Source organism: Limanda limanda, chromosome 15 (genome assembly GCF_963576545.1).
Source record: "Limanda limanda chromosome 15, fLimLim1.1, whole genome shotgun sequence".
NCBI classification, from domain to species: domain Eukaryota; kingdom Metazoa; phylum Chordata; class Actinopteri; order Pleuronectiformes; family Pleuronectidae; genus Limanda; species Limanda limanda.
Window position 1 is genome coordinate 10764529 of NC_083650.1, and position 26374 is coordinate 10790902.

At 43.1% G+C, this 26374-nt stretch overlaps 1 protein-coding gene across 2 annotated transcripts; it reads left to right on the plus strand.

The window, feature by feature from the left end:
- sema4ga (sema domain, immunoglobulin domain (Ig), transmembrane domain (TM) and short cytoplasmic domain, (semaphorin) 4Ga) lies at positions 1-25171 on the plus strand. 2 transcript variants are annotated; one of them, XM_061087793.1, is made up of 16 exons: positions 1-198; positions 5255-5537; positions 11324-11475; positions 13090-13152; positions 13267-13365; positions 13466-13559; positions 13642-13755; positions 14633-14787; positions 15598-15773; positions 16339-16483; positions 17227-17449; positions 18261-18376; positions 18470-18624; positions 19015-19073; positions 20329-22640; positions 24062-25171. In XM_061087793.1, the coding sequence occupies exons 2-15, from the start codon at positions 5408-5410 to the stop codon at positions 21339-21341; spliced, it is 2694 nt and encodes an 897-aa protein (XP_060943776.1). In that variant the 5' UTR covers positions 1-198; positions 5255-5407; the 3' UTR covers positions 21342-22640; positions 24062-25171. The 2 variants fall into 2 exon arrangements, with proteins under 2 accessions (XP_060943776.1, XP_060943777.1); XM_061087794.1 differs by lacking the exon at positions 1-198 and adding an exon at positions 4935-5159.
- Positions 25172-26374: the final 1203 nt, after the last annotated feature.

The window sequence follows — 26374 nt, forward strand, 5'->3', positions numbered from 1 at the left end:
GCTCGGACTCGGAGCAGCACAGTGTGTCACTCTCTGTGGGTGGTTGTGTGCTTCAAAGTGTGTGTGTGTGTGTGTGTTTGCGTGTGTGTGATTGTGTGAGTGTGTGAGTGTGGGGGGGCGCTTCCAGTCCAGTTGGATCCTCCGCAGCTGAAGGAAACGTACGTGTCTTTGTCTCGGAGGAACTGGACCGTGATTCAGGTGAGAACATGAAACCACATCCAACACAGCAGAAACACATGAAGCCACTTTCTGCTCCATGTTCTTCTTCACGGTTTGTCTGCAGTGTTCCTCACTGGTGTGTGTGTGTGTGTGTGTGTGTTTGTGTTGTGTACGTGTGTGACGATGAGTTGTATTTTAAAACTATCACAATGTTAAAAATGTACATTTACAGACTTTTAATGCGTGTAGCCCATAATATCAAAATGTCTCTAAATACGTTTTAAGATATTTCAATCAAGCAGATGTAAGGTATCAAACGAGAGAAATATCTTAGGGGTAGAAGATAAAACTAATAATCGTAATATAATTATCATTAATAGCAGAATATCAATAATCTATTAAACTTTTGTTGTTACCTATTAGTATTGATTAAAATCGTGTATTTTGCTATTGATGAGATTTATATTGTGATTGTAATGGAATAAACACAACATACATCAATATATTGGTTGTGCATTGTGTAAGCACTGTGAGGAGGTGTAACACAAAACATGTTCAAGTGTTTCTCATTATTTTCTCATGAAAAAGAGTTTAAACCCACAACCTTCAATCTTCAAACTTAGCAGAGACAGTAATGTGACATTTATCGTAATAATTATCACTCGAGAAATGATGAGAACATTTTGATCTCAGTATAATTTCAGCACTACGTACAATGGTTATGAGCTGAATCAAAACCATCCAGTAACCCATCTCCTGCTTTACTGAGTTACACTTCCTCTGGGGCTGCACTGGTCTGTCAGGTATAAACAGGGACTGTGCTCAAGATGTGCAACATTCAAACATGAAGCTCCAGCCTGAAACTCATGTGGAAGGCATCCGGCCAAGCAGCTGTGATTATAGTGAATGAGCCGCAAACACACGCATGATGGTTGAAGAGCATGATTGATCTGCTAAAGACGTGTAATCAGCCTCCTCCTGTCCACGCTGCTGCTCTTTGTACCTGTGATCTAATCATTAGTGATCATCCAATCATAGAGATAAACCTGTGCAAACCAACTGAGCCCACTCATCGGTCTGTGTTTTGTTTAAAAATGCATGAAGCTGTGGATAGGGGAAGAGAAACACTTAGATATGCCAACAGGGGGCCATAGAACGCAAGGTATTTTATTGTTTTACGCAGATCGTCATTGACTTTCTCTTCCTATTGTCTTCTCTTCATCGTCCTCATCATTCAAAGGGTTAAAAGGTTTTCAAGCCAAATTAGGTTTTTATCAATTCATATGATAATATCCTTCAAAATGAATTAACTGTTGCTTTTTTTCCCTTATAAATCATTATTCTGCAGCAGCCTCTCTTTGGGATTCAGCACAGCCCATAATACATCAGAATTTAAAAAACGGGAGCTCTGTGTTATCAATCTCAAGACTCACATTTATTCTCCTGGCTATGTCTGCACTGCAAACTGTAGGTGAAGAAGAGACTATAAAACGATAGATGTCATGACAGCTCCCCTTAATGTATAGGCCTTAAACCTTGCCTCCTCCATGTTAGCAGATGGGAAATCAAACTAAAAAGTCAAACTACACAATAATTACATTTTCCATCTGGCTACACATGAGCAAGATGGCTGAGTTTGTATCTGGAAGATTTTAGCTTCATGCCTGGACAGCGGGAGGAAGTGGAGTTGTGTTGTTCACCTTTATGTACAGTCTATGGTGTGTGTGAACATATTCTTCTATTTTTAACAATACAGCATATTCAGCTTCTACTGTCATTTCGTTTGTTCAAGCAACACCTACAGCATGCCTGTTGGTCCTGGAGGATTCCTCTGCTCCTTTCAAGAACATTCTCCCCATTGCAAAGACATTCTAAAGAAAGAATGTGAATCCACCTTTTCAGGCGAATGTTGGATATTGGGTTATTTACTGTGATACTTGCCTTGAGAGTTTTTCTTCGAAAATGTTTCACTGAATGCCTGAAATGTCTGTAAACGTATTGTTTTACTAAATGTCATCATGAATTTTCCGTGTGTAAAAACCTAAACTCTAAAAATATCTTCACAAAGAAGCTGCGGAGCCGATGCGCCCTTAGAAAAGATCGTGAACAAAATTGAATGCTCTGATCGGTTTTGTCTCTTTTTTTGTTTTGTCAGAATGAGCCCAGTGTGAACAGTCGGTTTAGTGCTGCATTCAAGTGACTGTACAAAGTGCCGTACAGTACTGGGAACAAATACAGTTCAGTTCAGTTGCTTCCTTTTGTGTCTGTGTTTTAAGCAGTCTCTCTCTCTCTCAGTTGACGCACAACTCAGAGCCTTTGATTGTCATCTTTTGTTAAACACACACACATCCAAGTGAAAAAGAGTTTTGAGTCCCGTGATATAGAGTTGTCTGTTGATGGAGCTGTCACCACCCGGCTCCACTCGTCCCCATTCAGGCAGGTTCATAGACACTTTATAATTGCCTGATAAAAATCCATTTCCTTGAATGGATGTCATGGGACCAAGAGCTGGCAGCGGAATCAGGGGGAAGAGAGATTAGAGGGGTTGGATCGTGAGTGGTGCCGTAACTCTGATTTCCTCTGGGTGCGCCCCGTTTTATTTTTCAACGTCTCTCTGTTCTATGTTTTCTCCAAGTTTTGACTCATGTGCTCAATGGCCAATTAACAATTGAAAGCTTCTGCATTTAGGGGGGGTGAAAGAGAATGACAGAGAATTGGAGATGTCACAATTACTGGCTCGTTGCTCTACCCAGCTGGACCTCCGGACAGCATTTTATGCTTGTACTCTTTTTCTCTTGGTGTAAAACATTTACACCTGAATAGACTCCTCTTCCTCACAGGATTATATGACCACATCAGGACCACTGGGGTTGACAGATTTAGACCCTGACAGCCTATTTTAGGGAAGTCATTTAATCATCAAGTGCCAATCGGTGCACCTCTGCTACCACCTTGAAAAGAAGGGGGGTAAAAGTAATATTTACCAAATGGCTGCATTAAAGGATCTCAATACTGCAGCCTGCGTCAAGGCACATAAACTGGACATTTCCAAAGCATTTAGGTAAACAATATTTCCAATCTAAGAGGTCATGGTGTATATTCACTCCAAGGTTATAAAATTATCTATTTGCAGAGACATTAAATCCATCGCAGTGAATATGTTGTTGCCTTTAATTTAAATTGTACTTCTCAAAGTCAAACTTCCTTTCTGTCAAGGCAATTAAGCTGCTATAAGAGACTGTTTCAAAAACTTTGAAAGTCTCCTTGTATTCGGAGAAAGTCCTACATCAGAATCCTATACTATATACCATAAAGACTATATGGACGACATATCTCCACTTCCTTGCTAAAATAGAGAGCCGCAGTAGTGAGATCCTGTCGATACATCTGCTCGACTATTTAGGGGTCAGTCTCAGCTGTCAATCATGAGATTTCACTTGCTTTACATTAAATTAATAATTAAAACCAAAGTTAGCAGAAAAAATTAACTTGAAGATACAGTGTGAAGTGAACTACTACTTAAAACACAGAAACCATCCTTGAAAAAAATGATTCTTCTCAATCAATTCATTCATAAAAATTCACGTGAACGTTTTGTTCTGATCGTCTTTGTGATTTTATCTCCTGACAACATAACTTGTGGTTATAGTACTTTGTGGCAGTTGGCCAAATGCAGATTTATTTTCAAAACAGTTCTTACAACCAACGGCCTCACTGAAAAAAATTCAGTATAACATAAATCTATAAGTTTCACGTTGTTGTGCTGATTTTGTTTGATAGAGAAATCAGCTGGAACAGGAAGAACCTGCAGGAAAATCCCGAATATAAAATATACATTCATGGAACTTTCTATTACATTATTGGTCAATGAAAGTCTCACACTTGGTAAACAGTAATGATATCACGTTACAGTGCCTGTTGTGAGCCTCTGACTCTTACTGTTACTTCCTACTGTTAAAATCACAGCGAGCAGAGTGTCTCTTCTCCACCTGCATGCGGCTGTGTTTGACCGAAACATGGTGCAGCTCTCAAGCCGTCCGTTGTCATGGTGTCAGCCCTGAGGCTCTGCTGGGACACCGCAGTCACAAACAACTTTTTTTTTTGTTGCATCCATGCTTCTATGTAAACATCATTGTGTGTCTGTGTCTGTGTATGTGTCTGTGTGTTCGTGACTGAAGGAACGAGCAAGCTCCGAGGACTTTCAGCTCTTCAGGGTGCTGGAGGCTCATGCTTTGTTTAATGGAAAGTGCTAAAGAGTGTGACTGTTTAGATTTTTATCCAGGGATTGTGTGTGTGAGTGTGTGTGTGTGTGTGTGTTTGTTTAAATGAGAGACAAAAAAGAGAGTAAGAAAAAGAGAGCTGTCTCCATTCCCCCACAGAAAATTGGATTAGATTGCTATGTGCACTGCTGATACACATGCACACGCACGTCTCATTCCTCCTCACACCATCTCTCCCTTCACTCCTCCAAAAGAGCGTCTTGTTCTGCAGTAACAACATTGACATTCTCAACACACGCGCACACACACACACACACACTACCAGATATTATCATATGTCAGTCTTCCCCTCCTCTTGGATTTCACATGTCTCAGGTACGTCTGCTGTTTCAAACGCTCTCACACCTTATCGATCCGAATCGCTCCACATTGCCGTTTATCCTCCGGTGTTTGCTTGTGGTATCAGCACGTTGCTGTGTTTGACCGACACTGTTTGGTTAATGATATTTCCAGTCATGTGTTTGGACTGGCCGGGCTGCTGCTCACACACACCACACAGGCTGCAAGACTTTAAATAGCTGAGAGACGGCTCCGTTTCGCAGAGCGCCATTGATCTGCGAAAGCACCCGATATATTTTATTGAGCGAGTGCACTTTGGGTCTCTTTCACATCTCTGTCGTCATCCCGGTGAAATCCTGCACGTCAGCTTATTCTCTGTGTTTGAACTCGGATGTTCCACTTCGCTGCTTCTTTTTCAACTTCTCCTCTGACTTTTTGAAGGTGTCACGTTTTCACCACTTCTGCAGGATTGTGTGTTAACTCTAGTGTCCACCTACGTGCTAACACAGTTGTTGTGTGTTTTTATCTTTTTACAGGTTGCTGCAGTCCTTCCTCCTGCACTTTGAAGGAGGCCGCCTGTGCATCCGACCACGTGTGTGAGTGACAGGTTGAATATGTTCGGATGAGTGCCTTTGCATGCTTATAAACCCTGGTCGGAGAGTGTTTGTCCCTCGAGACGCTCAGCAGAGATGCCGGGAGCTCGATCCCCTGCACTGTGGCTCCTGCTACTGAGCTGCTGTGTGTGTGCGACGGACGGCTACCCGTTCAAAACACCCCTGGACCTGGATGTGACTCCACGCATCACAATTCTAAACAGCGGTAAGCAAACAATGACAAAACCATGCATGTGATTGGGTGGGGTTTATTCAAGATCGTGCTCGTTCAGTTTGAGAGCCGGAATTATTGATTTCATGTTCAGATTTTGAAAGGCTTTCACTCAAAGCCCTACACTCACACTCAACTACACCCTACTTGTGCTTAGATTTCCTGCGCTCCAGCTCTTCTCATTACACAATATCATTCGTCATAACGACCCCTGGCCTTCTAATGGTTGGGTAATTCGGACAGATCTGTTGCACAATCTAAGAGCCTAACAAAAAAGTATCAGAGCACAGACATTTTGTTTCCAGGAGAAGATATGAAGCTGGAGCGAGGATTTCTGTCCTACAGAAAATGTGAGTGCCAGTGCACAGTTTGAGCACAAGCAGAGCATCATTACATTACATATAATTTTGCTGACGCTTCTATCCAAACAACTTACAATAAGTGCATTCAACCACGCGGATACAAACCCAGAACAGCAAGAATCATGTAAGTACAATTAGCTTCAAAAAGCCAAACTACAAGTGCAACAGATAGGTGCAACTTAATATAATTATTATAATTTTTTAAATATAAACCACAGAGTTGACAAGGGTTATTAGACATCATCTTCTTAAGCAAGGTGTAGTCGGAAGAGATGTTTCTTTAGCCTGCGGTGGAAGATTTGTTAACTTTCTAATGCCATTAGGGAGCTCGTTCCACCAATGTGGGAGCCAGGACAGCAAACAGTTGTGATATTGAGTGGCTAGCTCCCAGTAAGGGAGCCGCAAGCCAATTGGCCATTGCAAAACATAATGGATGGGCTGGAATGTCAATTTAACCAAGTCCTGGATGTAGACTGGGCCTGATCCGTTCGCGGCAGGGTACACAAGTACTGTCTTGAAACGGATGCTGGCAGCTACTGCGACAGTGAAGGGAGCGGATGAGTGGTGTAGTTTGAGATAAATCTTAGGTTGGTTAAAGACCAGTCGAGCTGCTGCATTCTGGATGAACTGCAGAGGTCTGACGGCACTAGCAGGCTGACCAGCGAGGAGGGAGTTGCAGTATTGTAGGCTTGAGATGACCACAGCCTGAACCAGAACCTGTGAGTGAAAAGGAGGCGTATTCTCCTGGTGTTGTGCAACATGTGCAGTATCTACACGAGCGGGTTATTGCAGCAATGCTGGCAGTAAGGGAGAGTTGACTGTTGATTGTCACACCCAGGTTCCTTGCGGTCTGGGTGGGGGATATCAACATACGGTTGATGGTGATAGTAAGGTCCTGGGTGGGAGAGCCCTTCCCTAAAAGGGAAAGTAGTTTGGTCTTGTCAAGGTTGAAAGCAAATTGAGCAGGGGCTCTTAGTATCTTACCCAGTCTAAACTGCTGACTGGTAGAGACGGGGATCGAACAACTGACACTCTGGTTAGTGGACGACCCTCTCTACCTTCGTCCCAGCTGCTGCTCAAGAAGTAAGCTGGATAAAAAATATAATAATACCTATGCAGTGTGAGCTTTCAAACCAACTATAATTTAGTCAGGTTTTTAAAAATAGAAAAAGAAACTCCTCACATTCTTTGTTTTTCTGCTAAACCACAGAAGCTGTTTTCTGCCTCTTTCTTTATCTAGTTTTCTTTCATATCCTTATTCTCTTCATCCCTCACTCCCCTTCTCTCTCCTGACACAGCTCTTTTCTCTTCTCCTTCTCCTCGTCTTATTAGTGTGCACATTGACTTTCTCATACATTTTCTTGCCTCAGGGAAATTCTCACACCTGCCCCAAAACCACAAGTTTTTTTTTATCATTATTATTATTCATTTAGCCTGTGTGAGTGATGGAATGTAGCCTAGGGTGACAGAGACTGAGGCAGATGAGTAAAGTGCTCACGCTTGGATCCCTAAGGAGCAGCCAGGGAGACTGACACCACTGTAAGTAGTTGAGAAGCAGCGTAACCATGACAACTGTCATAGTATGGCGCAAGATGGTCCTATACAGTATTTTGCTTTTTGTGCTTGTGTGGGCAAGAGTGTGTGTGTGTGTGTGTGTGTGTGTGTGTGTGTGTGTGTGTGTGTGTGTGTCCTAATAGCGTCACTGTTATGATCTCATGACTTTTTATGGTAGCGACCACATTTTCGTACGCAAACTACCAATGGAAAAAAACTCTCCTTTCCTCCAGTCGTCTTTCTCACCACGCATCACCTACTTGCACTCATTACTCATCTCCTTCCTCTGTACCTTTAGCTCGGTTTCTGTTCATCACCAGTTTGTACCGGAGCCTGCAGCCCACCGGTCCTCCTACACTCTCCTCCTCGTCTGCCACCCCATCACTCTCTCATCCACTCCTCTCTCTTCCACAGTGCTTCAATTTGGACTCTTTATCTCCCGTGCTTGTTTTTTCTCCATTAGTTCATACTTTTAACATTTGCACGGTTTATCTCCTACCACTTGCCTTTACCTCTCGTCTTTGTTTAGTTTTTTTAACGTTTGCACATCTTTAGATCTGCAAACTTACCGGTAATCCCTTTAATCGCTGTGTTTCTTAGCAACCTTAAAGCCTTCAGATCCGGGTGGAGAATTGATACTGTACATACACACAACGGAACACAGTGAAACTCACAAACACACACTTTTACCTTCTCCTGAGTACAATTTCCCTTTTTCCACTTGACACAATGTAACAAAATGTATTCAATTATTCAATTAGATGAATTCAGGCTAAAAGACGGCAAAACGGATAGAGTATCATTTGTTTGTTTTTAAACAGAAAACTGGTAACTCCTTTTCATTGGCTCGTGAAGGATTTTGAAAGTCTGCCACACACATCAGTCACAGTCGGTGGATTTAACTTTGTTTATACCGTCGTCCCGAACACAGGCCTGGCGCTCGAGTGTAAATTTGTATATAAGGCTGTCATGTCACAGTCCAACGGCTGGAGCTTGAGAGAGAGCTTGTGTTTCTCCATGTGTCCCTGAACACTGTACCATGCTGATGAGCTGAGGTCCCTCCACTTGTTCTTCCTCTCTCAGTTTTTCTTTTGCTGTAGAATTGATCAAAGCACCTTTTGACGCACAGCCTTGTAAGCTGAGGCTAAAATGTGCATTGGGATCACGTCACATATTGTTAATAAAGCCCAGATAAACCTCCCTCTGCTGTGTCACTACCCTACGCAGGTTGTTTTGTGTTACCTGGCTCTGACTGCCAGGCCCACACACACACACACACAAAGGGTATTGTGTCGTCCTAATACTCAGATTACGCAGAGGAAGCTGGGTATTGTCTCTGCTGTAACGCTTTGCCTTCACCCACAATGAAACACTCAGGTCACGTAGGAAAGGTTATTGTTCTGAAGGTAATACTCTTCTTCCTGCTGCTGAGCACAAGGGAGGAACAGTAGACACCTGATCGGCTGCAGGAGAAGTCAAGGAGCAGAACTGCTGCTCCTGAATTGAGCAGAGTGGATTGTGTTGTGCAGCAGCTGATAGGAATCTTAATAACAGCTCAGTCTTCAGGGGGAAGTGGTGGAGCTGGGGAACTTTGACACTCGTCAGTTTGGCGGCGATCAGCTCCTGCGCTCATCAGTAGACGTGCAAAGTCTTTCGCTTTCAAGTTTGTACTGCCTAATTGCTGTCAGAGCTCCGCCCCAGATGACGGTTAAACCTGCTCAGCATTCGTCATGGCAGATATTTAAGACATCAAATTATGACATTGCTGTTATTTTTAGCCGCAGTGTTTTCTTACAACAATGCAGTTATTGTTGTGGTTATAAAATCCCCAGAGCCTGACTAAAGGCCGTCTTACTTTTCCAGTATGAGCCCCCTCTGAAATGATTAACCAACTGAGATAAACATCTATCTGTCTCTGCCTTTAAATCCCTTTTAAAAAAATACAGCTCCAGAAAAATATACAGCCCATTCTTGATTTGTCTTAACTCTGGATCCCTACATCGATGGCAGCCATTTCATTCCAGTGTCTGTTGAATTTGGAAATTGGGAGAAAAGTTGTCAGTAGTTTTAATTGAACAAAACAATATTTTTTACACTTACCTCTAAATAGTAAAATAAGAGAAACTGTTAATCTTGCAGTGGCCTTTGGTCTTTAACTTTTTTCCAGATCTATGTAGAGTATGTATATATAGAGAGAGATATATACATTCTTCTGTGAAGCACTTTATGACTTTGTTGGGAAACGTGCTGCAAAACTGATTATCTTACCTATTATTATCATAACTGGTCTAAAGGTTGTCAGTGGTGTGTGTGTAAGACGGGGCGGTAAAGTCATATTTACCTAAGCAACGTGGAGTCCTAATAGATTGTATGTTTAAACCTTGCAAAACTCCACTACGTCATGACTTCAGCTGCTGACTTTGTGACATTTTTTTCAAATGTATGTGTGCGTGTGTGTGTTGCTGAGTGTTTGTATGACTGAACCTCATTAGTATCTTGTGTTGTCAAATAGATGGAAAAAAGTGGACGGGGGCATTGAACCCACGTTGGGTTGAAGTTGATCTCTGAAATCTGAAGTTGTGATTTGACCGTTTTCATTATCTTCTTCGTGGTCTATATAAAAGAGAAAAGTAGAAAATCAGGAACCCACATATTTTTTCCATTTTTAGCTGTGCTAGCAGCAGGGAACACTGCAGTATTTTATTTGTCTTCAAACTACATGAAGATTAATTAACTGATCTAATCAATTATTAACTAATCAATTCAGCAATAAAGACGAGCACAAACGTCCTTAAAGAAAATGTCTAAAACACTGCAGCTGACAAAAAGCAGCTACTTACAAGGAATAGTGTTTTCACATTTCTTGTACTGTGTATTTTTGTTACTGTGAAGTCACCTAAAACGATTTACTGTGCAGCTACAGCACAGTGGATTTTAAGAAAGACATTTTCCCAGCTGCGACAAAGAAATCTCTTTTTTAAAGCCGACCCCTCAAATCAGAGAGTAAGGCCATCTCACCAATTTGCACTGATGTTCGACAATCACACACTGAGAAATCCAACACAGGAGATTAACAGATTTATACTTCTCCCTTGATTCTCAAACTGTCATACACGTATTGTCGTGTTTGGTTGAACAAGCTTGAAATGTTCTGCTTTTAATGTGCCACCTCCTGATGCTTATAACTTTCTGCACATTCAGCGGCTTCCTAAAGAAATAGAGGTGTTATTAGACACTGATGTGAGGCTGTAATAATTATTTTGTTGAAATGATCACATTAGAATTGAGATGACAACAGGAGTTGCGTGTATTTGGTGTGTGGTGCTATACCAGACAAACTAGTTAATTCCTGGATTATTTGAAACAAAAAATAATGTGTTTTTCCCTGAAAGATGTTTTTCTCTTAACCTTGTTGTTTCCATAGAGACAGACCATAATCGATTGCGTAGTGTGCTGAGACATTTCTGGAATCCGGCCTTTTCAACAACTCATATTGTTTAATAATCACACAGGGGTCCTCTCTGAAATTTCACCAATCCTCAATTTCAGTGTCGCTGATTCAGCCACTTAACAGTGTTTGTGGTGCATGAGGAGGTTGATGCTGAATTAGTTTGAAGGACATTTGGAGCTGTTTTGCATAAACAGATGTTGTGGAGGCAGACAGAGGGATACAAAAGGTCATCTTTACTAATCTTTCCTCTCTCTCCTCTCCTCTCCTCTCCTCTCCTCTCCTCTCCTCTCCTCTCCTCTCCTCTCCTCTCCTCTCCTCTCCTCTCCTCTCCTCTCCTCTCCTCTCCTCTCCTCTCCTCTCCTCTCCTCTCCTCTCCTCTCCTCTCCTCTCCTCTCCTCTCCTCTCCTCCTCAGGTCTCCAAGGCTGCAGGCGCTTCCACTCCTCTTCTACGGTTAACTACAGCACCATGCTGCTGGAGGCTGACAGTGAGCGTCTCTACGTTGGCGCCCGGGGGGCTGTATTCAGTCTCAACGCCTCTGACATCTCAGCCAGCTCTGCTCTCGCCGTGAGTTTGTTTGTTTCCGTGCCGCTGCGTGTCGTGCACCTCAGCCGCCGTATCTTCGACTTTGACACGGCTTCATTTGCATCCCACAATGCAGGAACTTTCTGAGGCAATAAGTTTAAATTTTTTGGAAACAATATTTATTCCCCTTGCTCCCCTTGTGTTTGTCTGTGCGAGTAACATTATTTTTAACACAATAGCTCACAGTTACACCACAGGAGTATTTTGCTGCATAAAAATACATATTAATGAGAAAAAAAAGGCTACTGTAATTCATTTAAACAGATTCAGAGTTCATATTAATATCATTCCGCTATTGAAAAAGTCGAATCAGGAATAGCTTCTAGTTAATGCAGTCATTAGCATACGATTTACAACAACCCAACATTGGCAATACTTACTTTATTTAAGTTACAACTTTAAAAACATGAATCACAATGTTTAATTCATGATTTCTTAACACATTTCTGTTATTTTTGTGGGATCTTTGGAAAAACTGGAATCTTTTTCCATCTTTTCCATCTCCTCTTCATGTGAAATCCAATTATTCATACTATTTATAGCTGAAATGTATTCACCAATTGCTATTAAATTATATCTGTGCGGTATTTTGTGTCTTCTGTGTTGGGTAAGTATTCAGAGAAAACCAAGCATTAATGTGCATGTGTCATAGTATATTCGAGAAGAGCACAACAGTCGTTATATTGAGACGGACATAAAAATTCATGGTCATTGGTGCAGAAAGTGTGTTTCCTGCCTCCAATGATCAATAAATGCCTCAATTCAAAATGAAACTGTGTGATAAGATGAAATGCTCTCATCAGTAACGACAGTTGGTACCAAATCACGTAGAAGTAAAATCTTTAGGGATATAACTTTTAAATTATGATCTGGGTGCTTCTATTTCCATTTCCCTCAAGTGTGTTATCAACAGTGTTGTCCTCACACCATCGAATGTTTACAGGAAGTTCCTTAAGTAGCCATCGAAGCTGAAAACCCTTGTTATCCACCTGTCACGCGGCAGTGTTAGTTACCTGCCGACAGTCTGACATTAAGCTGTTATGCTAATTATGTAAATATGAGGCGGTGTTTGTCATAACGTGTGTGTGTGTGTGTGTGTCATAAGCACTCCTCCATATGCTGCAGGAAATAAAAATGTCAACTAAAGTCAACTATCTTTGTTACATAAGATTAAAAAGCATGCAACACAGTAACAAATACGAAATTCCTAACTATTGTTTTTATTATCTTACACATTTCTGTCAATTTTATCTTTATTATTTTAATCATTCAACTTATTTCTATTTTTTATACAGATTTGACCATTTGTATTTATTTTCTACCTCCTTTACTCTACTCCTATGAATCTCTTTTATTTAGTTTGAAAGTTGTGTTAAACTGTTTTTTTAAATAGATTTCTTTTCAAGACCTTGAATCTACCTCAGTGTATCAAATATGCTTCATAAATTAAACTGCCTTGCCTGATGGATGAATTATTAAAGCGAAAAAAATACATAATTCTCCATTATTCTCAGATCTGTGGTGTTTTGCTAAAACTCATGCAAATTCCGTGTTATGAAACCCCTGTTTGACTTTATGATATGTGGTGTGTTCTAGATCGAGTGGGAGGCCTCCCCCGAGCAAAAACGCCAGTGTCTTCTCAAGGGAAAAGACAACAAGGTTTCATTTAGTTTTTCCCTCTCTCTATCATTTCATCTTTTTTTCTGTTTGGTTTGATATTCACCCTCCTCACTGTAATATCTTTTTTTCTCTGGTTTTCGATTTCTCTTCCAGACCGAGTGTTACAATCACATCCGCTTCCTCCAGAGGTTCAACTCGACTCACCTCTACATGTGTGGGACTCACGCCTTCAGACCACTCTGTGCATATATAGTATGTCCATGCACAACAAATTGATCGATATTGAATTCTTCTCATAGCCGGAAGCTCACTACATCTCTTCCTCCTTCCCCGTTTGTTTTGTCCTGTGTAGGATGAGAAGAGGTTTGTGATGTCATCTCAGCCTGAGGACGGAAGAGACAAATGTCCGTATGACCCGACAACAGGCTACACCGCCCTCATCATAGGTGAAGCCCCCCAACAGTTAGCGATCTTTCCAGAGTTTCATCCGACAAATACACAATCCAATACATTGATTTTTTTCTCCAGACCAGCAGATGTACACAGCATCCCAGTACGAGTTCAGGAGCTCTCCAGATATTCGCCGCAACTCTCCGCCTCCCACGCTGAAGACGGAGGAAGCCCCCACACGCTGGCTGAACGGTAAGTGGCGCCTCTTGAATGATGAAAGCTTGTAGAGATGTTTGGATGGCAGGGTGGTCCATAGGTCAAAGCATCTGTCTGCCAATCAGCTAAAACCAGGTTAAGCCTCCACATCAACAAGAATCTACAGTTCTCTACTGAAGTATCCTGAGCAACTTCAGTGGATCATCCATCCATTATCTATACCCCCCCAAGGTGGGTCTGGAGCCAGCTGGGAGGGAGACGGGAGACACACGCTCACCTGTTAATTAACCACTTTGCATGTGTTTGGATTACGTGAGGAAGCGGGAGTACCTGGAGAAAACCCACGCAGACACAGAAGCTGCTTTCAGAGATGCAATAGACTCCTGACACAAATGTTCGAGTCAGTTGTTCTGGACCGTCTCCAGAGTTTGTTCTGCGAGCCTATTCTATAATGTGATATTTTACTTTTCGTTAAACCTGCATCTGATTGCTCCACTTACTCTTAAATCAGAGCAGCTTAGTTTTACATGCATAGATAATCCTGTTCCTCTCTCCCAGTCTGTCGCTGTAGGGACTCACAGAGATGCTAGCATCCTGTAGATTCTGACAGTCTCATTAATATGATTCCGGGGTGCAGAAACTCAAAAACATGATGTTTTTACAGATTTCTGAAGCATGTAAACAACTTTTCACCATCTGTGCAAACTATGAACTCGTAAACGTTTTCACTCATAGAATAGGAAACCAACTGCAATGCAAGATGGTTTCTGCATCTGAATTTTCTTCACTTTTTTGGTTCACGAAACGTTCAGCATATGTAAATGACCTTAACGAGTCTCTGTGGATGTAAACACTATCATTGGATAATTAGAGTATCGCTGTCACTCATTGCATCATTTTCTCCATCATACAGAGGCAGACTTCATCGGCTCTGCGCTTGTGAAGGAGAGTTTGATCAGCAGCAGCGGCGATGATGACAAGATCTACTTCTTCTTCACCGAGAGGAGCCAGGAGCAGACGACCAGCTACAGCCACAGCAGGGTGGCACGAGTGGCTCGGGTTTGCAAGGTGAGAGCAGTTTTAAAAAGAGATGCAGGGAGATATTTTGCAACTGGGATTGAAGCTATGCATCCTCAGGAAAATGCAAGTAGTTGATGATAGGAGAGGGTACTATAATAGATGAGAGGCTTGATGGAGAATGCATTGGTAACAAGGCCTTGGGAGCTGACTGTGCAGCTGATGAATGGGTTGTGGAGTCACTGTGCCTCAGAGTGAGAGGGATGAGTGTCAGCAGTGGGAAAGACGGAGTATTCAGAATCCGCTGCTGCCGGATGATTTACATTATTTGTTGCCCAGGAAGGAGCGAAGAGCAGCGAGAGCCACCTGTACACTGTAATAAACCTACTGTTGTTTTCTCCTGTGGCATCTTAATATAAAGTCGGCTTACAAGTTCTCTCCCTGAATGTTTTGAGTAGTCTTTATCGAAATATTAGGGTCACCACGTGTGATATTTTTAATTTGCCTTTGGCTGAATATTCAAGAAGTTAAAATCAGAGTTTTGTCGCCAGGTGTTGAGATGTGTTCAAGGGTGTCTGTGTGTGTTTGGCAGACTGAAAGAATTTTGCTTCACAGTGTGCGCTTTCAACCCACCGAGGACAAACACTCGCTCCTGTATAAGCCTGTGGATTAGTCAGCTCGATTGAACGTACAGTTATTGCTTACCCCTGCCGTTTTTCAGCTTTTCAGGAGGTTCACTTCCCCTTGTGTTCCTCCTCGAGCAGTGTTCAGCTTGTTTTTATTTTGTATAGCTTAATGTGACCCTTTCTCTTCCTTCCTCCTCCTTTATTCCTCCTCTCTCCTCCACCTCTGTTCCCTCAGGGGGACCGAGGAGGACGTCTAACTCTCCAGAAGCGCTGGACATCCTTCCTCAAGGCCAGGCTCGTGTGCTCTCTGCCCGAGTACGACTTCCACTTCAACACGCTGCGCAGCGTGTTTGTCATGCCTGGGCAAATGCCGCAGGACACGGTCTTCTACGGCATCTTTGGCCTGGAGTGGTAAGTGGGGAATATATATACGTGTTGTCGAGCTCTCCAGCCGACGGGGGCCTTGAGGGTGCAAATGTAAATGAGCGGGACAGAGATGAAAGGCAGCGATCGATACATTGAGGCAGACGAGAGGGGACGAGATGAAAGAGAAGGTCGAGACGAGGCCACGAGAACTTTTTTTAATCCAAACGATAGAAAAACAAGTTGGCTGAAGGAGATTTGCAGGAGTTTGAGGACAGAATATTAATTAAACATGCAGATTACTCAAAAGTTGAAGTGTTTCAGTCCTGGTCGATTCAGCAATATCTGTGGTTACCATGGTAACAGCAAATTGGGTTTTACACTGCAGCAAACACTCATTGAAAACTCACTTTTAAATCGGCTCCGTACAATCTCTCCCCTGTTCGTTCCTCCCATTTGTCTCTTTCTAACGTGAGCCACTGGTCTACTGTACTGCTACTGCTGTCTCTATGGCAACACTGGGTTTACCGCTGTTATTGTAGGCGGCCTGTGCTCTGGTCTTTCTCACGGTTTATCTTTGTGTGTCTGTGTGTGTGCGTGTCGATGTCTTAAGGAAAAACGTGAAGGCGTCTGCGGTGTGTCGGTTCTCTCTGTCTGAAGTCCAAGAGGCCTTCCAAGGACCCTACATGGAGAACCAGGACTCTGGCTCCAAGTGGAGGGAGTACACTGGAAAGATCCCTGACCCACGACCTGGAACGGTAAACACACACACACACACACAGGGAACACTGCACAAGATAGAGCACTAAAGAAATGTGTCACTGCTCCTCGGGCTGAACAAATTCATACTAGAAAACCCCAACAGATTAAACTGATGGAAGGATGCAGAGGAAAAGATGGAGGAGAGATGATGAGAGTATCCACAAGGATGAGGCTCAAAGCACAACCAGCTTAATGCCACTGAAACCCATTTCCACGACTATTAACTCCAGCCCGTAGCGTTTGGCGACTGTAGCTTAGTGTGGCAGCCAGGGCCGGGGCACTTTTGGCATGAGCAGACATTATCCACTGTACTATCATTTTGTTGGACTTAATTTTAACTTTGATATTAAGGGGAAAGGAGAAACAGTCAAAGGTTTTAACATGAGAGCTTGAAAGCCTCTTAGAGGAGCTGGCTGAAGTCGTTGGGATCTCACAAAGAGGGAAGGGAAGTCATTCCCTTCGTCAGGTGCACAGAGAGCTGAGTCGCCCACATGTCAGCTTGAGCCCCCCCGCTGAGCTCACACAGGCTCATTGTTATCCCGTTTTCCCCGGACCAATCTTCTGCAGGCTCTCGTTTTCTTGATCCCCTAATTTTCCGTGCAGACCGTCTCGCTAAGCCTCATGACATCCTCTCTCCCTTCCACTGCCCGTTTTTATTAACAGCCTTAATTACAAATGAGCAAAAAATGTATTTTCCTGGAGCCTGTATCATGCCTGTCCCTGGCCTCTTCCCCTGCAGTGTATAACCGACGCCCTGAGGGCCAGGGGCATTAACGTCTCCACCTCGTTGACCGACGACGTGCTGGACTTTGTCAGGAGGCATCCTCTGATGTCGCAGCAGGTCCAGCCTTCAGACAGACGTCCCCTTTTGTTCAGGAGGACCACACACTACACGCACATGGCTGTGCACCAGATCCAAGGCTCGGATGGACAAACAAACCATGTGTTATACATGGGCACAGGTGTGTAAGAATCCATATCAGGTGCTAAGATGTTCCATTGAGGTGTTAGAAGGACTTGGGTGTCAGTTTATTTCTTGTCAATGTGCAGTTACTTTCTGGAGTCTTGTCAGTGTTGTTGTCACTGTTGTGGCTGCCTGTCGTTTATTTTTACGCCTTTTTCTTGTCTTTCATTAATGTCACTCTGATATGAAAAGCAAAAACAGAGACCTGGTCAAAAACGGCAGCCCACAATTCTGTCACTGACTACATTTACATGGACACTAACAATCCTTGTCCTGTTGCCTCACAACAAGTAGGCTCTTGGTTCAGCTGTCGTCTTTATGTGGAGGTTGCATTTTCTCTAAGTGTCTGCGTGGGTTTTCTCTGGGTACTCCAGCTTCCTCCCACATTTCAAAGACATGCTGATTGAGGTTAGATTAATTGGAGACTGCAAATTATCTGTAGGTGTAAATGTGAGTGAGTGAATGGTTGTTTGTCTCTATGTTAAGTCCAGGGTGTAGCCCACCTATTGACCAATGTCAGCTCACCCCACAACGCTCAAAGGATAAGTGGAATAGATGATGAATGGATGGTTCCATGGTTATCAGGTTGATTATCTATTCAAGGAGATTTTAGAGTCTGCTCCCAACTGGAGAAGTCCACATCTCTGAATTCTTTGGCTACATGTCCATTCAACAATGTTGTAACCAAGACAAAGAAGTGAATAACCGTCAATATCGTCAGTTGGGGTTTGCAAGTTGATTTAAAATGAATCAGCGTTGCTGCCTTAACAATTCCATCCGTGTCTCTCCTCTTCCAACGTGTCCCTCAGATGAAGGATGGTTACACAAAGCTGTAGAAATCGAGGGTCAACTCCACATTATCGAGGAGCTTCAGCTGTTTGAGGAGCCACAGCCTGTTACTGCTCTACTGATATCTGCAGAACAGGTAGTGTATTCACCCATCACATGCACACACATACTGTATCAGAGGAGTAATCTCCATCCTGTGATAATCACACCTTTCATCCTCCTCCCTCAGATGAGTGTGTACGTGGGCTCTCCGTCGGGCGTGGTGCAGCTCCCGCTCTCTAACTGCCACAGATACACATCCTGCTACGAGTGCATCTTTGCCAGGGATCCTCACTGTGCCTGGAACGGAGCCCAGTGTGTGGACGTAATGGCACAAGCAGACATGTGGGTGTTGCAGGATGAGCGTGTGTGTGTGTGAGTGTGTCTGTATGTGTGTGTGTGTGTGTGTGTGCGTGAGATTCAATCAGGTGATGATTAAAGTGCTGCAGGTGCCCTTTGGCGTGTTTTGATTTGAGTAACCTCAAGTATCACGGTGCCCTGTCACGCTGTCAGCTCCCAGAACTCTTGCGCAATGAGAACGCCAGCAGAAATATTGGCTGTGATAATAAACATTGCATGCAGCTGTGGACTTAAAGGTTAATGATTGACGTGGAAAGCAATGCTTACTCAGGAGAAAGCTGTTATCTAAGCAGTAAAAGTCATGTGGAATGTGCACTGATCAGAACACAGAAAGAAACTAATATTCTTATGGTTGTGTTTTGTCTCTCTCTGCAGATCCACTTTAATCCAGGACATTCAGCGTGGCAGCAGGGGATGTGAGAACACACAAGACGGTACGCAGAAAACTCATCTACCATTAGGTGCCACTGCGTTTAAAAAAAAGTTTGCTTTTGGCACAGTGGGCGATGAAAGGAAGATTAAAAATAGAGAATGTTAGGAAGGACTTGAAAGATGCACAGTTGTCATGCGATGGCTTTGAAAGTTGATTATGCACACTGTGTTGGCAAATTCCTCTCCTCCCTTCTTTAATCACATTTTTACCATCTCTGGAGAGAAATCTGTTTGATATTCAAGACAGCCAAATGCCTTCTCTCACTTCTCAGTTTCAGTCTATCAAAACGTAGCATCATCCGTTCTTCTGTCCTTGTACAAGGTGACGGAAGGGCAGGAATGCAAAACACTGTAGTTAGAGTTAATGCTTCAATAACTTTGAACAGCATTTCAATTTAATTTAGTTGGTGTTAATGGGATTAACATATAAAATAAGGTCAGACATTGCCTTATTCAGTTTAAGACGGTGCATAGGCTCTATTATTCCAGAGAAAAACTGCACAGTTTCTTTCCTGATGTTTCACCCATTTGTAACAGATGCAAGTCTATGACTGGTAACTTAACGCATTCTTTTTGGTTATGCAGTAAACTGTACACATACTGGAAAAGTATTTTTCACTGCTTCTCTACGGCTTATGGGAAATGTTGGGAGCCGGATCCATTTGTAGCCATTCTCGGGGCAACCACCCCTTTGTCTTCTGCCAATAAATATGACAAAAAAGCTATCCTATTTGGAACTGTGATCGCGAAGAAGATAATTCTTCGTGGGTGGAAGTCTGACATTGCACCCACGTACGATCAGTGGTTGAGAGAAATGGCAAATATGCTTCACCTGGAGCGACTGAGACTTCATAATGAAGACAGGGGAGACATATTTGATAGGATGTGGGACCCTGTACTGCAACTGTTTCAAGGAAAGGACTAAAGTATGGATCATTGTGAAACGCCTGATGTGTGTATCTTTTAGTTTACTCTTCACTTTGTGTAGTCTTTTGTAAATTTGTATGTTTAATTTATTGTCATGACTGTGGCTTCTGTTAATTCTTTACTAGGATGTGCTGATCCTGTTCATGCTTTTTAGTTTATTTGTTAGTTTGGGGTGGGAGTCTTTTTTTCTTATCCTTTTCTTTTTTGTTTGTCCTGTGTTCCTTTTTCATTCTGGAAAATAATAAACATATTTAAAAAAAAAACAAAAACATATAAAATAAGTCAGAGGCTGTTGTAAGTTTTCCTTTAAACTTATTGTGTGTGTTTCAGATGTTGTGGAGCGGAGCCGCTCTGTGCGTGTGGGCGACGACGTGCTGCTGCAGTGTGAGCTCAGCTCCAACCTGGCCACGCCGCTCTGGACTCTGGACGGCGGCGAGCTGCAGGGTTACGGCCTCAACTCGGGTTTCAGAACCGGCACAGACGGCCTGCTGATCATCGAGGCGCGGCAGGACCAGAGCGGGCTGTACACCTGCTTCGCTGTCGAGAACAATATCAGGGTCGCTGTAGTTGCCTACAACGTCACCATCCAAGTTAACCTGCCCCCGCCGCCCCCCCTCGAGCCAACTGAAGATCCTTACAGCCTCTTTGCGACCATGCCACCGCCCACTGATTCTCCAACCTCCGAGAGGCCCTTGCCACCACCCCCAGCCCCTCTCCTCCCCCACTCAAAGCTGTTCTCCCCCAGGAACATGGAGGCCATGTACCTGTCCCTCATCACCATCCTCGGCGCCCTGTGCGTGGTCCTCACCGTGGTCCTCGTCTACGTGGGCTTCTGCCTGCGAGTGGGCAACAGAGGGAAGTACTCATTACGTGCCGCCGCTGCTGCTGCCTACCCGAACAATAAGAGGCACAACAGGAACAGGAAACAGATGAGAAGCTCCTCCCTCATGGAGCTGAAGACCATCTCAAGCCACTGCAACGGCAATGGCGTCTGTAATGGCGTTTCAAAGAAACATAACGCCAGCGTCCAGGACGGAGGCTTCCTCCAGATTGTCCCTGGAGAGGCTCAGTCGTCACCAAACAAGGAGCCTCCTCCCCCCGCCCCCCCTCTCCCTCCCACGCCGCAGCTTCCCTCTCCAGAGTGCGACTTCCCCAACGTCCTGTCGGCCACGCTGCCCAGCGTGCTGAGGAGAATGAACGGGAACAGCTACGTGCTGCTGAGGCAAAGCGACTCTGAGAACACGTCGCCGCACGGCTACTCGTTTGCTGATGAGCTCAATAAGATCTTGGAGAAGAGGAAACGCACTCAGCTGATGCCCAGGCCGGACGAGAGCTCTGTGTAGTGTGGTATCTCCCCCTGTGGTGGGAGGACTGCTGCATTTTTATACCTGTGGCTGAAGTGCCTGACTCATTATTGTCGTGGACTAAAGCAATAAGAGTGTTATCCACTTTTTTTTTTCTTTTTCTTACAAGTCCACATTCAGACTTTTTAAACCTCTGGGCTGTTTTCAAACTTAATTCCAAAATTCTCCAACCCGGGTTCCAGATGAAGGACGGAGCATGAACGTGTGATCTACCTCACCTCAATACTGCCCACAAGGACACGTGTGGTCAGCCTGTGGTCTGACCCTGGTTACAGAGCTGACGGCTCAGTGGGAATAGAAATACATGTGATGGCTCGATTCAAACTGGAGGGCAGCTAGCCAACATTTGTTTGCACTGACAAGTGCACAGATGGCCTATGCATTTTTAAAACAGGACATTCAAACGTTTTAAATAATGAAGGAGTAGACATGGAGAAAGAGGGAATTTAGTTCTCACTTTTAAACTGACTTTAAAATAATATAAAGTCACACTTAACACTGAAAACAAGACATCACTGATTAATGGTGAACTAATCAATATTTAATATTACTGCTAACCAAGGTTTTGAGTAATTAACCAAATAAATATTTATTAATATATTACATGGTTTTATTATTAATTATTAATTATATTGAAGATTCAAATAATCACTGGTTTGTGGTATTGAAACATATAATATAATTTGATAGAACTTTTAGTCATTATCCTAAATGTTTAGACTCCTAATTCAAGTCATAATTGAGTTTCACTCAATCCATCATAAATGGTTTAAATTATTGTCTGTTAAAACCTTGTACTGGTCTTTATTATAGTAGAGCTCATTATGACCATTACACATACATTTAAATAAACATTTTAAGGTCATTATTATATATAAATACAATTTACCGAACATTCTTAAATTTAGATTATCATGGAAATATTAAATTGTGATTATTTCACCAAGTGTTAGTCAAAAACCTGATGAAAATATGACAGTATTATTGATTTCAATGCACTTTAACGAACAGTTTTAAGGCGTTTTGGAAAAGTTGTTGGACTCTGTTATGGAATGTGACACTGCAACCCGTCAGGAAGCAGCAGCGCTTTTTGATTGGTCGTTTCTCAGTGTGAGGAGCTGCAGCAGCGGAGGCCACAGCTGCTTCGGCTGGACACGAGTGGATTAGAAGGAAAACATTGACTGTGTCTCAGCTGAGTCTGGATCTACTGCTGAGTGACACCCTGCATGAGGCCGTAACACACGATGACTGACTGGAGAACAGGAACCAGCATCCAAGGTAAATATGTCCTATCTCACCAACACATCTCCACAGGCTCTTTGCCAAACAAGCACTTAAAGACACATGGGTCATGGAGTGAGAAAGCAGGGTGACTGAATCAGTGTTTAGATACATACAGATACAGAGAGCTGTGGTATCTCTCTCTCACTGGAATTTAATCCTCTGCTGTTCTAACTGATACTTCATCTGAATGTTGATCGTTGTGGGAAAGTTTCGGTTGAGGGACGCCTGAGTGAAAACATCTACTGAGGTCTGACTCACTCATAAACTGATCAGTTTCATCTCTGACACATAAACCTTCTCACAGTGTAATTCATTTTTGAAAAACAGCAGTGAGGCTTCATTCCTCCTAAAGCGGGCGACAGAGATGATTCATGTTTATGAAATTGATTATTTCCTCAATCAATTCATTAATACAATATTTGGAAATAGTGAAATGTTCGTCCTGGTTTCTCATAGTCAACGGTCACTGGAAGGTCTGACCTGTATGACAGAACTTTAGAATATCTGTTTACCTGGATCCGCCTTTTTGTACAAATCCACATTAAAAAAGAATGTATCTCTCTTGGCCCATGTCCCATTTTACAAGTATTATGGAAATCTGGTTAGCACACAAACAAACAAACCAAGAAACAAGATTGAAGGACACGGGGTGAAAACATAACCTCCATCGTGGCAGAAATAAAATTAAACTCTGTCTCATGAGGTTTAAGAAGGTGCGACATACGGCTGTTATTTCATTCAGTCTCACACTCCATCTTTATTTGCATTGCTCTTGTTGCACTCCTGTCAGAGGGCAGCATTAATTAATCGCTCGTCTTATGACAAGTCTGACCTTACTGCTGAAGGAGGAAGAGGAGAGGGCGGGAGAGATCTTTCCCCTGAGAGTAAAACTACGCAACTCTCAAGCTCCCAATTATTTTCTCATGCCCCCACACTCAGGGTGGGGTTCTGTAATTTACACACACTAATAGGCTCATGCAGCGAAGGTATAAAACATTTCCCTCCAATAGATGTGATCGTTGATCATTGATCCTGCGCTACGCTTGTGTAATCACATATTTAATGGAATCTAAGAAGCCTGTGATGTCAGGCTGGGAGATGCTGGACGTGCTGACATGGGGAGCACGAAGAAACAGCTTGAAGAGCAAAGTGTTCCCGTCTGTGGCGCCGATCAAAGACGTGAAGGGAGGCGGACGGAGCTGCTCACACATTAGCAGCCTTCATTAAAGCCCTCTGACCTCATTGCAAACCACATCACAGTGAACACAGCAGCAGGAACTGCTTTTGTCACGTTCTGACGCCACATTCCTCCCAAATCATTTAAACCAAATATGTCAATACTCTGAAGTGGAGACACATTGCTGACACCTGTGACTGAATCTTTTGTCCTCCCTCTCTTTCCCTCTCGTTTGCAGATCTGATGAGCGCAGGTCAGTTTGAATCTCTGCTGATTTCAATCCCGGAGACACCATCTCCTAACCAGCGTCAGATGGCAGGACAGGCTGTTATCCTAATGAGAAGCGAGATTAAATACACGGCAGCACCAGAGCAGAGAGAAGAAGCTGGAAAACAGACAGCGAGAGAATCTCTGCAGCCAGATCGCAGCTCAGCTTCCCCACAACTGGAATGATAATTGTCGGCCGCGAGCAGTGTTTGCTCTTCTTTGAATGCCGACGGCGTCCTTGCAACATTATCCGACCAAACCCGACGCGTGATAATGACCCTGTTCTCACACCTGCTGCATGCATTTTGTTGCTTAGGTCGAGGAAACAAGAACAATCCTACTTCCTTATGTAAACGAAAAGTGCCACGGTTTATCTTTCAAAAAGTGCTTTGTGAGCCCATTTTATTGCAAAACCAGAGAAGAGAAGGTTGGCGTATTTATTTGTAATTTAATTTTGTACGTGTGTTTCTGAAGTTATGGTCGATGTTGATGTTTAAGCCCCACCCATCTGTTAAATACGAGGGTCACAATAGAAGAAGTACGGTAGCCCGAAGCATGCTGAGGCTGTACCAGCAACACAAAACTTACTATTTATAACCTGTTAATTTACCTATTCACTATGACCTGTTAAAGGTAGGGTTGGTAATTTGTTTCTGAAACAAGTTTTTTTCTTATGTGTTGAAATCTTCATCCCGTACCGAACAATAAATAATGATATAAGATTATTGGTCGGATGTTAGCGAGGGAGTCATGGAAAAGTCGTCTTCTACTAGTTGTCAGATATTGCACGTTTATGTGTTTTGGGGGCGTGGCTCTGACGAGAGTTCCATGACGGGGGAAGACACGTATTGGTTGCGTATGTTTGTGCAAGTGTTACTGTTCCAGGATTACCAACCCTATCTTTAATTAGTTATCCTCCAGTTTTCCTGTCACTGTAACGTCACCATATTAGTTTTTAATCTGTTTGCATGTTACCACACTAATGCACACAACAAATCATATTCTCACTTAACTAACACAAAGAACCACATGGCACTGGGTTCCTTCAGTCACCAGTTTAAAATTAAACTTTGTACTTCCACCTCTTCCTCCTCTTCTCATCATTGCTTGGGTGTATTTACAGTTTTGTTCTCACATTTCACAAAGACAGCTCGATGAAACAAGCCTCTCTTATGTCAGAGCTCTGGTATCTTAGAAGAGGAGGCTGAGCAAACTGCATCAGTTGGTGAATATTGTCAAACTCTCAGGAAAAAGGAGGCGTTGCTGGAAGCCGGCTCGACTTCCTCCAGCACGGCACAGACTGGCACACAGCTCCTGTGCAGAAAACGATACCTCCGCCGATGCAGCTTTTATAAAAGAACAATTGAATCTGAGCGCTTTGAACTGATCCCCCACAAATGTCCCAGTTAATACATGAGACCCAGAGATTTTTCCATCTTCTTTATGACCTTTTCTCATGTTCCTGGGCGAGGAGGAAACACCCAGCTCTCAGGCAGTAACTCACTCTGCTCTAATACATTATCTGCAGCACAACTGAAGGACAGACGTGGCAAATAGGACAGACGTGGCACACACACACAAAGACAAACAGCCACCGGGTGATTTGTAGGTGTGCCAGGTACCTACAGTGTGTACAGCTTGATATGTGATTAACAAACTGGCGTGGTGTGTGTGTGTTTGTGTGTGTAGGGGTTATTTATGCAACTCTGCCTCGGTTGAATCAGGGTTAACAGGAAGAGCTCGCTCTACCTCCTGAACAGCAGATTGGAATATTTCTATTTCATTCACCTGGAACGTGCAGATCGACAGAACCACTCTGAAGAGATTTGTGCGGAGGCTCCTTAATGTCTTATTTAACATGTGAAGTGAAAAAATTGTGGTTGTGCTACTGTCATGGCTGATGATGTTACTCTGTTGGTCCCCCACTCTGGTCCAGAAGGAAATAGCTCAACCTAGCACAATTTTTTTTTTAGATTCGTTGACATCAAATCTTGTACACACAAATCGGGTACACACAAATCATGTGAATGTCAGGATGATCCATTATTACCATGATCCCTCAACCTTTAATGTATCTCAATCGTCAGGAAAACAAATGGCATTCCCCTCAGCTCTACTTTGTTTATAGTCCGTATTACCACATATTTACATTTCTTGTTGTCAACTTATCTAATAGATGATTTTAAATCTTCAGGCCTCTGAAAAGTAAACAAAGAAAGTTGGAATGGCCCTCAGAAGAGTCTGCACCTTTTTAGATCTGCACCTTACAATAACCAAACCGGTA

Bases quoted from the DNA above. Each gene is read 5' to 3' on its own strand.
- sema4ga (XM_061087793.1), top strand. From the start codon at position 5,408: ATGCCGGGAGCTCGATCCCCTGCACTGTGGCTCCTGCTACTGAGCTGC. The intron at 5,538-11,323 runs GTAAGCAAACAA...TCTCCTCCTCAG, and splicing joins CATCACAATTCTAAACAGCG to GTCTCCAAGGCTGCAGGCGC. The intron at 13,756-14,632 runs GTAAGTGGCGCC...TCCATCATACAG, and splicing joins CCCCACACGCTGGCTGAACG to AGGCAGACTTCATCGGCTCT.